Source organism: Elgaria multicarinata, chromosome 5 (genome assembly GCF_023053635.1).
Source record: "Elgaria multicarinata webbii isolate HBS135686 ecotype San Diego chromosome 5, rElgMul1.1.pri, whole genome shotgun sequence".
Taxonomy (NCBI): Eukaryota; Metazoa; Chordata; class Lepidosauria; order Squamata; family Anguidae; genus Elgaria; species Elgaria multicarinata.
This window is the reverse complement of record NC_086175.1, coordinates 35,903,103-35,921,288: the sequence shown is the minus strand read 5'-3', so window position 1 is coordinate 35,921,288 and position 18,186 is coordinate 35,903,103. Positions and strand designations below refer to the sequence as shown.

The 18,186-nt window shown below is 41.6% G+C and overlaps 1 protein-coding gene across 1 annotated transcript; it reads left to right on the top strand.

The window, feature by feature from the left end:
* Positions 1-716: 716 nt before the first annotated feature.
* On the top strand, positions 717-17,367 carry SLC10A2 (solute carrier family 10 member 2). Its single transcript, XM_063127465.1, has 6 exons — positions 717-1,213; positions 7,347-7,465; positions 10,525-10,613; positions 11,933-12,108; positions 14,882-15,039; positions 17,119-17,367. Exons 1-6 carry the CDS (start codon positions 771-773, stop codon positions 17,289-17,291), a joined length of 1,158 nt encoding a protein of 385 aa, XP_062983535.1. The 5' UTR covers positions 717-770; the 3' UTR covers positions 17,292-17,367.
* The last annotated feature ends 819 nt before the right edge of the window (positions 17,368-18,186 follow it).

The following is an 18,186-nucleotide window of genomic DNA, read 5'->3' as shown; positions in this document are numbered from 1 at the left end:
TGCTAGTATCAGGCCTGTGTGTTTTTATACAGTACTGTCCAATGATACATCTTGGCATTTCTTTGAAAGTCAAATTTTATCACCTGTTTTCTCAGGTAGTCAAGAAGATTATCATTAATTCCAACATGTTATCCATGTCTTTATGCAACATAGCAAAATCATATCTTCCAGATAAGATAATTGCAATAATAAATGTTATTTACAAAGACTGACATGCTGCTTTTAAAAAGAAAGAAAGAAAGAATAATGAAAAATGAAGCAACAGTTTCAGCTCAGATTTTTAATATAAGACAAAAAGACCCCAGCTACCCTGTCATTCTGTTTTTAAATTGGAAATGTTAAGATTGCTCTTGAGAGCAACGCTGGTGCTGAATGCTCTAAGGCTTGATAGATACCATTCAGTTCTCTGACTAAAAGGAAAAGTTTGGCAAATAGAAAAATATAAAAAGAGTTAGCCTTGACTACGTAGACACTCCTGTGGTTTTAATTTTAATGTCGTAGCAATTCTTTCTCCTCCCTCTTGTGTTTAAATATTAATTTGGTGTAAAACCTCACCTTTTCTTGAGAATAAATGATTGATTTAAAGTGTGTCTATGTATCCATCCCAATGTGACTCAGCACTTGCACTTAATGTTAAACCCTGGCTGCTCTAAGTTCAGATATCACCCAGCTCTTTATTGCTCCTTGTCATTTAAAGTGAGGTTCCTAAAGAGAAGTGGCCTCCGTACAGAGCTTAGGAGCTTTCGACAAGTGCATCTTCAGCTTCAAGAATGCAGGACCACCTTTCAGAACCACTAGGTATTTTGACCTCTGGTTTTTTGGCCGCACAGCCAACCTTGAATTTTTCATACTGCTCCGAAAATGCCACAATCTGCGATGGCACATCCTGTTTGCAGCCTACCGATGATGATTATAACAAAACTATGAGCTTAATATTAAGTACAGTCCTGACGATCATGTTGGCACTGGTGATGTTCTCCATGGGGTGCAACGTGGAGCTAAATAAATTCTTAGCACACATTAGAAGACCATGGGGCATAATGGTGGGTTTCCTCTGCCAGTTTGGAATTATGCCTCTCACTGGCTTTGTACTGTCATTCGCTTTCAATGTACTTCCTATACAAGCTGTTGCAGTGATTATCATGGGATGCTGTCCTGGTGGAACTGGATCCAACATCTTAGCCTACTGGGTAGATGGTGACATGGACCTAAGGTAAGAGATGTCTGCTTTCAGCAGAGCCGCTGCCATATTTTAGATGTTAAGGTAACTGGAATAGAAATGGCTATTAAGGCTACAATTATATGCTCACTTACCTGGGAGTAAGCCCCACTGAAGTCAGTGGGACTGACTTCAGATTGCATTTCATTCAAAACATCTCTGTGAATTGTGGTGACTACTTCAGTATAAGTGAATTATTGGAAAACTGTGATGACATAAGTCAAACAATTCAGAGAGCTACTTTGGACTTGTATGCACCCAGCAACGAATCTTTCATTTTTTCCATGGCACAGTAGATCATGAAGCTGATTTGAAAATCTCTTTTGAATTTCTCGGATGGGAGTTACCCTTTGAAAAACACATATGGACTCTTTTGGATACAAGGGACTGCTAATGAGGTTCTCTGGATTGTGGCTATTGACATCAAATGATTAATTGCTAGCTCATCACTGAACGATGTTTGGGTGGGTAAATACCTGTCCAGGACGTTCTTCTCCCACAATACTGCTTGTATGCTATGTTTGAACAGCAGAGATATGTTGAGAGGTATGCCTGGTTGTTGCTTTAATTGGAGAAATTATTATTATTATTATTATTATTATTATTATTATTATTATTATTTATTGATTGATCATCTTTTTACCCTGCTCCTCAGCCCAAAAAAAGGCTGTTAGAGCAGCTTACAGTCAATTAGTGAAGAATACAGTCCCTGCCCTTAGGCTTACAATCTAAAAAAGATTTGACACACAAGAAAAAGAAGTTAGGGAGGGAAGAGGGAAAATAACAATAACAATAACAATAATAATAATATCCTACTGTAGTTGAGTCACTCATTTTATTAGTCCAAATCTGATAGTTGCTTTTCCATGGAGAAGCCACAAGATCTTGGATAAAAACTGTCCTTCTACAACAAGATGTAGATTAGTAGATAAGACACAAGGGTTCACAAGGCTTTTTACATTGTATTTTGTATTTGTATTTTTAACTTGTTGGTTGTTTTATGATGATTTTAATTTTTGTGAACCGCCCAGAGAGCTTCGGCTATTGGGCAGTATAAAAATGTAATAAATAAATAAATAAATAAATAAATGACCCATTCTCATGCAGCTTGTTTTGGGGTTTTCTTTAATACTTCTTGGAAGAAGCAAATCAGATCGGGGACCAGCACTGCTGAAAGGGGTTTGAACCCTTTCCCCCACAGTTTCTCCAATCTTCCCCCAATCTGACATTTGCTCTGCACCTGTATGTTTTATCCTATGGGAGAAAAGGTAACATTGAGGGGCAATTTTGATCAGGAAAATAGGGACGGGGAAAAGGTTGAAGACCCCTTCCCCCAGCTCTGCTGCCCCGATCTGATCCAGGGCCTTCTGTAGTTGTGTTGAGCTTTAAAATCGCAGGAAATCTGATGACACATCCCCCAGTGTCTCAACTAGTTCTGCTCTGAAGGAGCTTTTTTTTATTAATGTTACACACATTCATGGAGAATATGTCTATCAATGGCTATTCGCCATTGGAAACAAAAAGCACTTAATCCCCATGTTCAAAGGCAATATATGCTAGAGGCAAATCACAGAACAAGGCCATTACCTTTATAACATGCTTGAGAGCTACTGGAGGCACCTGGCTGGTGTGATCCAGCATGGCTGCTACTTTGTTCTGCATCTGAGACCATCCCACAGCAAAGGCTTTTTTGTTCATGCGCCTTTGGTGCATGATCTGGACCTCTGTCTGTGCTTAGAACTTTAAAAATTGTCATTTGAAATGTTTAAATGTTTTGATATTGGAATATGTTTAATATAATTTAACTTTTGTAAATCTCTATAGGTTTTTAATGTATATGTTTTAAATTTTGTAATGCCGCCTTAAGGCCCAGCATTGGGCAAAAGGTGGGATATACAGTAAATAATAATAATAATAATAATAATAATAATAATAATAATAGCCCATCCTAATGTACACGAAATCCAGCTGGGTATCATTTCTGATTCTGTAGACGTTCTCTCATCTCACCACTGCTGAACTGTCAAATTGCTTTTAAATCTCTCCTGAGCTCAGAAGAGACATTTTAAAACGCTCTCTTGTACACATACCCATCCCATTCCAGAGAGCCCTGGGAGCACAAATAGTGTTCCACAGACAATCTGCAATGCTTAGTAGATTGCCTGTACATGGGCTTCCATGTGGGGATGCATATGGAGTAACATACAGAGGAATGCCTGCAATAATAGATTGCTGGAAGTTGACTTATATTCCCACACGCCAAATTTGTTTTCTGCACCAGGGCATAGGAGTTTTCCCAGATGACAAACATGGCTGTTAATAATAACAGTGTCTGCTTCCATACAGGTGGCTCCTTGAGCTACCAATTAGAAGTCATTGGGCAGCTATTCCGTCTTTTTTTTCCTCTTAGTGGATTATCTGCAGGAGAACACAACAGTGTGATGTGGCTGCAAAAAAAGCAAATGCTATTTTGGGCTACATTAATAAAAGTATAGCTTCCAAATCAGTGAGATACTGGTTCACCTCTATTCAGCACTAGTTAGGCATTATCTTGAGTACTATGCCCAGTTCTGGGCACCACACTTCAAGAAGGATGCAGACAAGCTGGAGCATGTTCAGAGGAGGGCAACGAGGATGACCAGGGGTCTGGAAACAAAGCCCTATGAGGAGAGACTGAAAGAACTGGGCATGTTTAGCCTTGAGAAGAGAAGACTGAGGGGAGACATGATGGCACTCTTCAAATACTTGAAAGGTTGTCACACAGAGGACGGCCAGGATCTCTTCTCAATCATCCCAGCATACAGGACATGGACTAATGGGCTCAAGTTACAGGAAGACAGATCCTGTCTGGACATCAGGAAAAAAATCCTGACTGTTAGAGCAGTATGACAATGGAACCAATTACCTAGGAAGGTTGTGGGCTCTTCCACACTAGAGGCCTTCAAGATACAGCTGGTCAGCCATTCTGTCAGGTATGCTTTAAGGTGGATTCCTGCACTGAGCAGGGGTTGAACTCAATAGCCTTATAGGCCCCTACCAACTCAACTATTCTATGAAAAAGTGGAGCAAGCAGTTGGAAAACACAAGATTGTTATGAGTGGAAAACGATGATGTTTGAACCCCTGTACAATCCCCTGAATGAGGCAGTGTGATAGCATCATAAAAGCCTCATCCAGGAACACACAATATCTAATCCCAAATGAACTGTGAACAGGGCAAATGTTTCACTCTACCCCTCCAAAAATCCAGTCTGGCAAAATATTTAATTGACCTATTTTAAGACAATGTAATTTAAACACATACTTGTCCGTTTTAACCATTAGTTAAAACGCATTCAATATGGTGGGGTTTTGTATTGCACTCCCCTAAATGGAATCAAAAACCTTTACAGCACAATCCTATGCATGTCTATTTAGATGTAAGTCCCATTGAATTTATTAGATTTTCTCCCAGGCAAGTGCATATAGGATTGCAGCCTTTCAGTGCAAACCTATACAGGTCTATTCAGAAAAAACCCTCATTTCATTCAGTGCAACTTGCTCTCAAGTAAATGAGTATAGGATTGTAGCCTCATGCTGTATATATAAATAACCTTTTCCATAATAGTAAGTTACTGGCTATAAACATTCCAGAAAGTTACCATGTATGTCTTGATTTCCTTTATATTCCCTTCCAGTTGGCACATGATTCTAATTAATGATTGCTTGTGACTCCTAATAACAGACCAAAAATGTAATTTTCTTTTGACCCCTTTTTCCATTAATATTTTGTCATCATTTAATTGTGAATGGGGTTATAGTACATTGGCAGAGAAGGTAGATGAGATTTTGCCAGCCCGATCCCTATATTTACTTGGAAATAAGTAAACTGAGCTCAGCAGGGTATACTCATATGTAGTTGTGCCTACGATTGCAGCCTTACAGTGCAATCCTTTGTGTCTACTCAAAAATAAGTCCCATTGTTTTCAGTAGGCCTTACTCCCAGGTAAGTATATTCAAGATTGTTGCAGACATAGGGCATAGCTAGATGGGGTGATATCCTGGGGATCGTACCGGGATCACCCCTGTGCATCACCCGACCCTCTTTCTTTGCAATTTTTCCATGGTCTCGGGATGATCCCAAGACCATGGAAAGTGTGGCCCAGTGTCGTGGTTTGTCCCGGCTCCTCACAAGTAACCGCGAGGAACCGGGAGCCGGGCATGGGGCACAGAGCCCATCGGGGGTGTGGTGGGGGAGCAGGGATTTTTTTTTAAAAAAAACAACCCTTACCTTTTTGCGCTCGTGCACTCCCTCTCCAATAAAAACAAAAACAAAATGGTGGCCACAATGTTGCGCACCACGTGTAAACGAGCGAGACCATCTCGCGATCATAAAATCGTGAGATCTTCGCCCTTTTACCCCCTCATCTAGCCATGGCCATCGTCTTTAAACCTCAGCTCTGATTTTTCAGTTTTGACATCTTGGAACATTGGCTTTGTATTCCTAGAAGTCTGATGTGACTAACAGCCTAATCCTATCGTGCAGCATTCCATTCTCAGGGCTCCTAAAAGTGGACATAAGTAGTACCCACTGACCAACTATGTTTTCAACAGCTTAGGTGTATCTACCAAAGTTCTCGTGCTGGCCAGATGCCCTTGCTTCAATGTAAAGGTCTTCCTATGGGCCTTTGGATACTATTGGGGAAGAGGGAAGGGCAAGACTTTTTCCAACTATTTGATGTAGAGCATTTTCAGATGAGTGGGAAATCATGTTTACTTACCGTTGCTCCATTTCCTGCTTCTCTTCTGCAACAGGGACGGGCAGAATCACACAGGGAAGAAAGGGGAAGAAAACAGTGACCATGTAGCCTGTTCAGCTTAGTGAGACAGCACCCTTTAGTGGGTGTTTTAATCACAGCTTCTCCTGCACGTTGCAGGAAATAGCAACAAATATCTCTATAGCTCAGAAAAGTTGTGATTTCGGTAGGGCTGTGCACGGATCCCCCCGATCCGCTCCAGATCCCAATCTGCTCCTTTCAAATCAGGTCCACTCTGCTTCAGGTTGATCCGCCTCCACTCCGCTCTGCTGCAGAGCTCTGGATCTGGATCCGGAGCTCCGTTTTTTCCCCATAGACTTCCATTGAAAATGTAAAATGCCTATAACTTTCTTAGTTTTCAAGTTAGAAACATGAAAATGGGCACTGTGATAGCTCTTAAACAGATCCTTAGTCATGGCCACTTTGAAGGAAATCAGATCATGCCCTAATTTTGGGGGAATTTTTAAAAGATTTCCCCCATTTACAGAAATGCAGTTATCTCTGTTATTTGGTAAGCTACACAAATGTAACTGGGCACCAGGATAGCTTCCACATAGGACCTTAGGCATGGCAACTTTGAAGGAAATCAGATCATGCCTTGATTTTGGGGGAATTTTAAAAAATATTTCCAACTAACTCCTCGAAACACAGCTCCAGAAAATTTCACTCCACACTGACTGAAGTCCTACTCGACAAAGACAGAGAAAGAAAAGTTTCCCTGTATGCCTGTGGCTTAGTCCCCCCCACCCCAAAAAAAACAAAACACATGGGGATTGGAGGATGCTTCAGGGCTCTAACTTTAAAAATAAAGAAGTTATAGGCATTTTTTCGCCCAATATAATCCGATGGGAAAAAAATGTTCAAAATGGCGATTGGAGCTCCGGATCACAGCGAAGCGCTGCACAGCAGAGTGATCTCCTTCACATCAATATGCAGCTCTGCCGACCCAATTCAGATCTGACCTTAGAGCAGGCAGATCGGGCCGCTCTGCTCCAGATTCGCCGATCCAAATCGGAGCGGAGCGGAGCCCTAGTTTTCAGGGTCATATTTTGTGATGGAAAAAAAGAACAGAAGCAACAGGAAATGTGCAGGAGGATCACTACATCGTCAAAATGATCCACGAACATCCGTGAGTCGCCAGTCATGAATGTGCTGTAAAACACTTATCTGAAAAAGCTCATAGTATCCTGGAGTCCTTTCAGACTCATCACAGATCCATTGAAACAGGAAAAGTCTGTACTGAGCCTCAGTCTATATGGCATGAACTTACTAATAAAAACAACTTTGTAGTTGGTGTGATATAAACAGTAACCATGACCAGTTCTCTTGCAGCATCAGTATGACAACGTGTTCAACCTTGCTGGCCATGGGAATGATGCCACTTTGTCTCTTAGTTTATACCAGTATCTGGACAGACTACAACACCGTTCAAATCCCCTTTGACAGTATTGGTAAGTCACATCTGCACCTTCTCCCCAACAATAACTGAAATCTACAATAACACCACACTGTTGATCTGCTACATAGAGCACTTCAATGTTTCTGATTTTAGAATTGAGGAGTGTGCTACTTCAGCATTTCTTGTTGCCTCAATCCGGATGTGTAAAAAGCCCACAGCAGTCTCATTCCAGGCTACTTTGCTTACAGCACATATGTGGGATTAGCTTTCCATGGAGAGAAAATGGGTGTCCCAGGGGCATAGGGCATGTTGTATGTTTCTGTTGATGCCCTATAAGCCCAGTTGTGTGTGGAGGGAGCCAACATCAAGAGGTATTTCTGTTTTCCAGTGAAGGTCTGTGACTTTTGGGGGAGGCATATCTACATCTCTGCATTAAAACACATCTACTTTTCTACATTATGAATCTATACCCTTTGTGGAGACTGAATGCTGGGACAAATATCTAACTAAAAATTTGCTTCAGTTTTGGGGTGAAATATGGAGCCACTGTGCAAGGACCTGAAAACTCCATACATGCAAAGATTCAGCAAGTAAAACCTGGGTTTAAATGACATTGTGTGATGTTAAAACATGTGTTTCAACTAGACAATCATGGTGAAAAGACCTTTCTACTGATAGCTGGTCCTGATAAATTGCAGAACAAATGGACTAATTTACGTTTCTAAAAGAGAACATAGAATATAGTTTACTTCTCACATAATTCTCCCTGTTAAAATGGACAAAGTACATTTACATCAATAATCCAGTGAAGGAGATGATGTAATGAACATACTGTCCTCTGAGCCCCTTAACAAATCAGAAGGACAGACTGCTTGCCAATAGGGTTCTTCGTATCATTTGTGGCCAATGGGGGGTTATTCACATACTGAAAACTCATTGTCACGACTTCAATTTCAAGGTCTTTAGACCACGTACAGAAGAAATCTCTATAGCTGTGTTTATTGTTTTCACTAGCAGGAAGTCCAAATAGGCTGCCAATACATTAGGCAACAGTTATAGCATGGTTCGGTAGTCACCTGGTCCAAATAAACCATACGGGGAAACTACTGCTGAAGAATACTACAGGGGAAGGTCAGATGCGAAAAGGGATTCTTGAAAACCAAGACATCTATACAGTTTAATGCATGTGGTGGTAAAGCCTCAGGCATGGATTGCCTGAAATGATGTGTTGTTATGGAACGTTCAGCTGGAAACTAAATGGTTTGCAGTCCAGCTTCTGTGAGGAAAGGAGAATGCACTAGTTTGACTAGAATTAAAATCTCAGCCAGGATCAGGATGTGGGGGAAGAAGAAGTGAGGGAGACAGGAGCAAGTAGAGACCATCAGAGCCTGCTTCAGTTGCACCCTGCCCCGAACAGGGCTAACGGTCATCATGACCCTGTGGGGAAGAAGGAGGAGCTGTTGGTCTGCCCCTCCTCTGGGAGATGAGAGGGGAGGAGCAGGGCTTTCCCACCAGCCTGAACAGTTTCCTTAATTTTTCTTTTCTTTTCTCCCTCTTCCCTCCTCATCCCCTTTTCCTTATGTTTCAAGTCTTTTTTAGAATGCAAGCCTCAGGGCAGGGATTGTCTTCTTTACTGATCAATTGTAAGCCGCTCCGGGAGCCTCTATGGCTGAGGTGCAGGATAAAAATACTCTAAATAATAAATAAATAAATAAATAAATAAATAAAGATAGGTTTTAGCACGTAGGGATGCTTAAAGAACAGAGGGCCTGTAGGCAAGGAAGCTGAAGGAAGAGCACAGAGTAGGCAATGGACTGCAAATATGGAAGATGAAGGAAGGGTAAAAGGCAAAAATAAATAAGAAATGAGTCAACAAAGGACTGAGGACAGAGGGGGCTGTGGAGAAACTTCACAACAGTTAAGGTAAGTATGGGCTCTATACTAGGTTAGAGTCAAGGTGACTAAGGGAAGAGGGACAAAGTAGGCAGTGGCCTAAAAAAGTGGAAATAGACATGGAAATAAAGAGAAGAGCCAAGGAGAAAGGAGGAATGCAAGAAACCTCTAATGTCTAGGAAGAATGTAGGCAGGCAAGGGACATTTAGGGGGTCTGTGGGGCAAGGGGCTGTAGGATTCTAGACCAGCCTTGCCCAACTTGGTTTTCTACAGATGTTTTGGACTACATCATTCACCATCCCTGACCATTCGCCAAGCTGTCTGGGGCTGATAGAAGCTGTAGTCCAAAACATCAAGACCACACTGGGGTAGGTAGGAGCTCACATCCTTCCAGTTGTGACTTTTACTGCCACTGCAGCATTCTGATGGGGCAACTCTAAAGAGGCAATGGCTCCAAGCAATTCCATATATTGATTTCAAATGACCAGCCAGTTCTTTGGCTTTGAGTTTCTAGTCAACGTTGGTTGCCTTGGAATCCAAAATTGGCTTCAAAGTGATACCTACTTTGAAAACATGTTGCATGCCTGCAATATTAACCAAATTGGTATTGCTTCCTGTCTCCGCTTCTAAAGAACAAGAAGACATGTGCTTCTTTTCCTGTAAACCAAGAATGATACAATGCCCCACAATGGGGAGGAAAATAAGCTTTAAGCTAGTGCCTCCTATCAAAGAACAGAAAGGCAAAAATCAATCTTTGTTTTCTTTCATAAAAAGACAGAGAATGACAATGGTTATCAGAGGGGGAGGAGAGAAATGCTGTGCTTTTGTTATCCACCTGGATGACCGTCTGTAACTATGTACAGTGCTGTGATTATGCAACCGGGCGATCAAACATAGAGCAGCAGACAATCAGCAGGACTTTGCTCAGGCGTGACACTTCTTGGGTGATCTGGCTGGGTCTCACTGTCATCAAAACTGACCCTCGAGGGAAATTTCCCAATTGGCAGCCCAAACTCGTTGGATAAAAAAAAAAAGAAAAAAAAGAAAAAGAAATAAATAATCCATTGTGTAAAATATAAAGCACACTACTTTATGGGGGGGAATGGGCACAGAAAGCGATCTTCCAAAGTTTACCAAAAAAAAAAATCCCATCATTCAGCATCCATTTCTCTCAAGCTTGGAGCTCTCAGCCCAACTGACCCAGCTTTTTTCCCCCAGGCATTTCATTGGTAGCACTTGTCATTCCCGTTTCCGTTGGAATATTTTTTAAGCAACGATGGCCCGGAAAAGCTAAACTCATACTCAAGGTAAGACCAGGGCCGGCGCTACTATTAGGCCAACTAGGCAGCTGCCTAGGGCGCAGACCTCAGAGGGTCACAATAGCTTGGTAAACCCATAGTTAGCTCTTCTATTGCAATTGATGGGACTCCAGCTTTTGTTGGATCATGCCTAGAATCTCTAATTTTCCCGTAGGCGCACGCCACCAATAGGTTGCTGGAGAGGGAGAGGTGTGGCCGCAGGAGTGGGAGGCAGCGCGAGTCAGACTCCCCACACGGAGTTTGGGTTTGTGCGCATGTATGTTTGTATGTGCACGCATCTTTCTCTAGCTCTCTTTATGCATGCAGGGGCACTTTGCCTGAAACATCAGTGTGGAGGGACTCTCCGTGTGGAGGATCGAACGCCGGGTGGCAGCACCATGAAAGGCTGCTGGGCGCTGGGGCTGCTCACTCTGCTGACGCTCGGCCACTGGTCCAGAGGAGAGGAGGCGCGTCCCTTGGTTTCACGCCTCTCCCTCGAGATCGACCATGGGGATTGCAGATTCGAGGATTGGCGAGTGTAGAATAGACTCCCTCCATGCAGCTGAGCTTAGGCAGAGAGTGGAGGTGAGGGAGGGGGAAAGGGGGTCTGGAAGAGAAGCGTTTGCTTTGAAACCGACTTGGGGGGCTGCTGAAGATTTCAGTGGAGTTGCCGCAAGTTGAAGTGGAAGCAGTTGGGCACCTTTCCTCAGAGGCAGGACGATTAGGGTTTCAGGTGGCTTGACTTCACCACACCCCTCCATTGAGAAGGATTTCACTTCTGGCTGGGAGTAAAGTTCTCAAGTAAATTTTCCTCCTGAACCACTATGCCAGTTGCAGGATGCGCCTTCTTTTACGCTCCGCTCCACAGTTCCCATTAAGCGGCAGCAAGGCATTCCTTTAAAGCTATCTCCCATTGATTTCGAAGTTGGCATTTTGGGGGGCGGGGGTGTAAGTAGCTCGCCTTGCCCAGGGCGCAAAATAGTCTGGCGCCGGCCCTGGGTAAGGCCTGAATTTTCCAATTACTTATCCAAAGACAATTCAAGATACAAATTAGATGGGAACCATCTGTCACCTTTACTAATTTAAGGCACAACTGTCTGCATGTTTAAACAGAATCAAGTTGTATTTTGTGTTTTAATTGTGAACTGCCCAGAGAGCCCCAGCTATTTATTTAAAAAGTAATAAATAAAATAATAAATAATATTAGGGGTTGACCCTGATTCCACCTTATGTAAGGTGTGGTAGGACACGTCTGAGTTATCTGATGTGGAAGGCTTTCACAATTTTTGTGTAATTAAAATCAGCATACATTCTCTTTCCTGTCCCAGGTTGGCTCCGTTGCTGGAGGAATTCTCATAGTGATCACAGCTGTGGTTGGAGGAATATTGTATAAAGGCGCCTGGGTAATCGCACCTAAGCTCTGGATTATTGGAGCCATCTTTCCTGCTGCTGGTTATTTACTAGGCTTTTTTCTGGGTCGCTTATCTGGCCAGCCCTGGCACAGGTACAGCTTGCTCCACAATCCTCACTTTCTCTCTCCCACCTTTCACACAAAAATATAGCCAGGTCTACCATTTATTTATTTATAAAAATTAATTTAGAGATTGGCTAATAGCAATGAACTTGTCAGAGGTCAATGACCCAACAGAAGGTCATATGCTATTTTTCTGACATTGGCCAGTATCTAGTTCCTTTGGGGGAGGGGACTGATGTTTCTCACCCTGTGTGTTCAACCAGAGATCTGAAATGCTTTGGCCCGAAAAGAATTTGGGTACTAAGCCTCCATTTGGGTACTAAGCCTCCATAATTTTCAAAAGAAAAATCCATAAAAATTGCTGAGGTAGAAAACTCAGTTATTGTAGATCCGATTCCCCCCCACCCCCGGGTCCTCAGTCAATATGTAAAATTTCTAGAAATTTTTGAATCCGTAAGGAAATAACATGTGTGTTTTCCAGAGTGGTGGTGGAAATTTTTGAAAAAATCAGGGGAAAATGTAACATTTTTTACAGATTGAAAGTCACTTTTTTTACTTTAGGAACGTAAAATGTAATTATGTATAAGTTGGTTTGGCATAAAATTACCACATTTGGTATATTAAAAGTACAGCGGATTCAAACCATTATTACAAATTGAATTTACTTTTTTAAATGTTTACCTTTTTTGAAACAAATGGAGCTACACGCCCCTGAACTGTAAAGAACACCTGAACTGTAAGGAACCTCTTTGGTTTTGCCAGTTTATGAGCAGGCAAAAAAACAATTTAAAACAACCACCACCGAAGAAACTATCGTTAGTAACAAAGAAAATTATTTATGTCCTAAACATTTTATTCATCATGTTCAAATAAAACATTCCAATAATCCTTTTTTTTTCTTTTTTTTAATTTTTTCAATTTTTCTGGGGGGGGGAAACAAAAAAGGCTACTGGGAAAAATGGGGGGAAATGGTGTGTGTGTGTGTGTGTGTTTTAAAAAATCCCACTTTTCCCCACCAGGCCTTCACATCTCTAGTCCTCAGCTGTAGTAGACTACAAGTCTCATCATTCCCCCCCCAGCATTGCCAGTGGTGGGAGTTGCCCACTGATGTCATCTAGCTCCCACCACCCATTTTGCCTTTCTCCATGCTGAAAGAGGAACTCAGCTGGAGTTGGCAGGAGCCACTTGCTATCCCTGTGAGGATAACAAGCAGCGTGCAAAGCCAAGGATGTCAGCCAAGTCCTTTGGCCCACGTGAAGGGACACTGTAGTTCTCTCACGAAAACTGGGAGAACGGCAAAATAGTCATGGGGTGATGTCAGCCAGCCTGTAGAAGGCCCAGTGGGAGATAAATCAGTCGCCAGTCGCCCCCCCCCCACACACACACACTGTAAAAGAAGTTCCCCACCACTACATTAAACTGGTAGATGTCCAGTGATTTGCCTTAGTATAAGGGAACTTCAAATGCTTTCTGGCCCATTGTAAACATTGCCTGTAAATTATGGCATCGATACCAAGTCAGGGGAAACAGAAATCATTCTACATTTTGACCTCTGCTCATCCTGTTTAAATGCAACCGTTGAATGTAACATCCCATCCATATTCTAAGTGCTTCGAAACTGGACAAGTTGTTTGATAAATGTATTTTTAATACTGTCAATGGATCACACCACATCCAGAAAGGTAAACATATTTATTCAAACAGGGTGGGCAGGGGCAGAGAATATGGAATAAAGGAATGAAATGGCTCCTGCTTCCTCTAGATGTCTGGGATGGTGGTACATAAGTGCGCTCACATGCTGTGCAATAAAGTTGACAAATATCCAAACACTCCAGTTTTTGTGAATTTCTGGCACAGCTCTTCTGCAGCTACCAGATTATAAAAAATACTTTTTAAAAGGACATGAAACATTCTTTAGCATCATTATACCAGCTACATTTGGCAAGACAGGTCCATTCAGCTCTCTGTTGCCGTGCATATGCAAATCTGTCTGATCATTCCTGGGAAATAACTAGTGGCTTGAATCCTCATATGTTACTAGGAGGCCATTCTGTGATTACCCAAGGACATGTCTTTGGTTTATACAGTAAAAGAAATTTCCAGAGTCCAGTCAACTTGAATGGACTTATCAGGTACTCAAAGACAAGTAACATATACACCACACAGCATCCCCACATTATAAGGCTCAATATACATACAGGTGTGAGCACCCATGATGTACGTTTGTGGAATAGAAATAGAATGTGCCCTCCACAGCAGAATCACGAAGCTCACGTCTTGCTATATCTGCAATTTAATGGCTCTGCCTTTCTCTCTGTTCTGCAATGTACTCTGGCACAAAATACATTGATGCAATAGGATACTAGTCACACATTCATGCATTGCGTAATTGGCTCCAGATCAGCAGAAGCCAAAGCTGCCCATGGCCAATTTGAAGATGTGCGTTCAGTATGCCTGTGAGCAATTGGAGGATAGGTGCTCAGCAGGGAAGGTAACTCTGGTTTCTTAAAGAATATACCATTCGTCACTGCCTTCCAAACTATGCCCATCTTGTTCTTAGTTTAATGAGTAGAGGAACATCATGAAATTGAACCAGGGTCCTCCCTGCCCACTTCCCCATCTGTCTGATTGAGTCAGTCGGTTTTAAATTGGGAGCATCTGGACAGGGAATTGGCTTTTAAAAAGCTCATTGTACAACTTTTATAAATAAAACAATAATGACAAAGGTCTTGCCAGTTATGTCATGTGTACCCAGTATGTAAACTTAATTTAAAAACAAACCAACAAATGTGTCTTCTTTTAGATGCCGTACAGTTGCTCTGGAAACAGGTCTACAGAATACTCAACTGTGTACAACGATAGTGCAACTCTCCTTCACACCTGAGCAACTGGAATTAATGTTTACCTTCCCACTCCTCTACAGTATTTTCCAGCTAGCTTTTGCAGCAATATTTTTGGGAGGTAAGCTACCCTATGGTGTCTATCTATCCATTCATCTATCATCTTTTTTTAATCCACCCAATAACAAATGTTCTCTGAACAGATTACAAATAAAATACAATATGATTCAAAAAATGATAATCAGCACGGGACAGAAAAGAACATCTCTGAAATCTTTTTTTAAAAAAGTCTCTAAAATGCCTAGGAGAAAAGAAAGGTCTTTGTCTGGTGCAGAAAAGATGATAATGTGGGTGCCGGCTAAGCTTCCTTAGGAAGGACTCCTGCTACCTAATGACAGAGATTTCATTACACCTTTGACAAACTGAATCATGCATATGACTGGTAACTCAATGGAAATAACATTGTGAGTCAATTTACATATCTTGAGAACCAATTAAAATATTGGTGATTGGAGTAGATACATGTATTAATTTTAATTTAAATCTAAATTATAGTGATAAATTATTATAAAACAGTTTGACATCTTAAAATGTAACAGGAAGAGCATGGGATGAATTAAAACTCAACAAGCCAGCTTTCTAGTCCCATCTTTTATTACAAAAGTTAGTGACTTACTCACTTCATAAGATGTAGGAAGTGTTAAGTGTGGCCACTTTACTGGGACTGCTTCCTTATAATGTGAGAACACTGGGAAAGTTAGGACAGCTTTTCTAATATCAGTTTGTTGATCAACGAAGAAGTTGACAAGGAAACCATGTAGATGGGCAACACTAGTCTATAAGAATATAAGAAGAGGCATGCTGGATCAGATCAAGCATTTTGTTCACACAGTGGCCAACCAGCTGTTGACCAGGAACCTGCAAGGAGGACACAAGAGCAATAGCACCATCCCATCCATGTTCCCCAGCAACTGGTGTATATAGGCTTACTGTCACTGATACTGGAGGTAGCACCTAGACATCAGGACTAGTAGCCATTGATAGCCTTCTCCTCCAGGAATTTATCTAACCCCCTTCTAAAGCCATTCAAATTGGTGGCCGTCACTACATCTTGTGGTAGTGAATTCCATAATTTAACTATGTGCTGTGTGAAGAAGTACTTCCTGAATCTCCCACCAATCAGTTTCATGGGATGACTCCGGGTTCTACTATTATGAGAGAGGAATGTCAGCTCCCCAAAGGCAAACTGCATGCCTCTGGAGCCTCCCAATAACATAGAGTCTACTTTCAAGTTAGCTGCATTTCCTGCATGCTGGCTGTATTTCAACTGCAAAACTGCTCATTTTCTCTGTCAGGCAGAATACTACAGGAATATTGCCTATTATCCTGACAATGCAATAGAGGACAAGGCTCCTGCACTTTAATAGTTGTGTGGAAGAGGGAATTTCAGCAGGTGCTGCTTATGCAATTCCCTCTTCCAGACAACTATTAAAGATGTAGGAGCCTTATCCTCTTTTTGCATCTGGCCACCCTGAGGCATATCTCCTCACCATTAGGAGGCAATTGGTTTAAACAAAAAGTTACTAAAAGGGGATCCTGTACATATCTACTACAAAGTAATTCCCATTAAGTTAATTGGGCTCATTCTCAGGTAAGTGACTATAGTCCAGCTCTTCCTTGACTTAGAGCTCCATCACACCAGAGTTATAGCCTGCTGTCATGGTGCGTTGCATACTAAGGACTCAGATGACACCATCCATGTCCTGCCCTGATCTCGCCTCTTCCTCCTCCCCCCTTTGCGAGGATTCCAAGTGCAGGGAAGGAACTTTTTTCCAGCAATGCGCTCAACCTTCTACATGTATTTTTATCCCACCATACTCATTCCAATGTTCTGAGGGCGGGCGGCATTGCTGATGAAAGTGAGGGGGCGTGCCAGGGCGAGGTGTCCCTACGAACAACCAATAGATTCTAAGGGGTGGGGGAAAACAGTAATTCTGAGGAGAGGTGTGAAGATGAATGAAACGCAAGGCTTTCAGAAACTAAGTAAACGGAGGGGGATAATACAAGGGCAAACATTCAGGTGTGATGGAGCTCACAAAGGATACCATTTCTTTTGCAATACTAACGTAGGAAGCAAAATGCTTTCCTGTGACTTGTTCCTTCAATCCCAGCCCTTGATGTATCATGTCAATGTTATTAGTCTACCAGGTGCACAAAAGGCGTTTTGCTGATCGAAAGACGGACTTAACAGTGAAAGAAAATGAACCTGAATCAATGCCGGTACCATCATACTCGACTATGAATGGAGGATTTAAATTGGAGGAAGATAAAGTAGAGAACCATGGGTCAGTGACTCCCAATGGAAAAGTATAAATACTGTTGATTTCCTGGAACTTCTGCTTTTAAAAAATGTGTGTATCGCTTGAAAGAAAATATTTTGTATATTGGGATGTACTTTTCTACAGAAACTGTGTGTTAAATTATTCATTTATGATAGGATCGGTTGGTGTTTTCTCTTACTTTTAAATGAAACTTAGGGGAGGGGGGGGATTGTTTTGATTTTGATGTTTGAATGGATTTAATACTTTGTCCAGTAGAGAAATACATATACTGCAATAAACTAGTTAAACATCCAACATTTTCACTTCTTATTTGTGCTTGATTTTGTGAAAAAATGTGTCAACCTATACCAAAAGATTATAAACAGAAGACACTAAGCAACCATGAATTTTCCTTTAACGTAAAAAGATGAAAGAAATTGATTTATCATCTCCCACTCAACCAAGTGGTTACAGGTACACCATTCTAAATAAACCTCTTACCAGGACATGGTGGATAATCACTACAACCCAAATTCATCATGCATGCAAATCCATAGTTCTTACCTCAGGAAAAATGTCTGCCATAGACAAAGGAACATTTAGCTGCATGGTTCCTAGCCAAATCTCCAACACATGGAAAGCATCAATTATCACACTTCTGGGTGTTGTGATTTAGTGTGATGGTGTTAGTGGTCTATATTTTTTCCAGTTAAAATATGCATTTGGCAAACAGCTTAAATGAGAAATCCTAAGCAAAAGGCAAACTTTTTCCATGGATAATAAGAAGAAAAAAGTCGACGCCAAATGGGAAAGAAAAAAATGAATTGCCTTTGTGGGCCAGATGTTGATGATAAACTTTACATTCTGCATCATATGCCAAAGTGTGGAAATCCCTTCACCTCCACCATTCCCAAATGAACACTCACTATGCAGAATTTGTGCCCTTG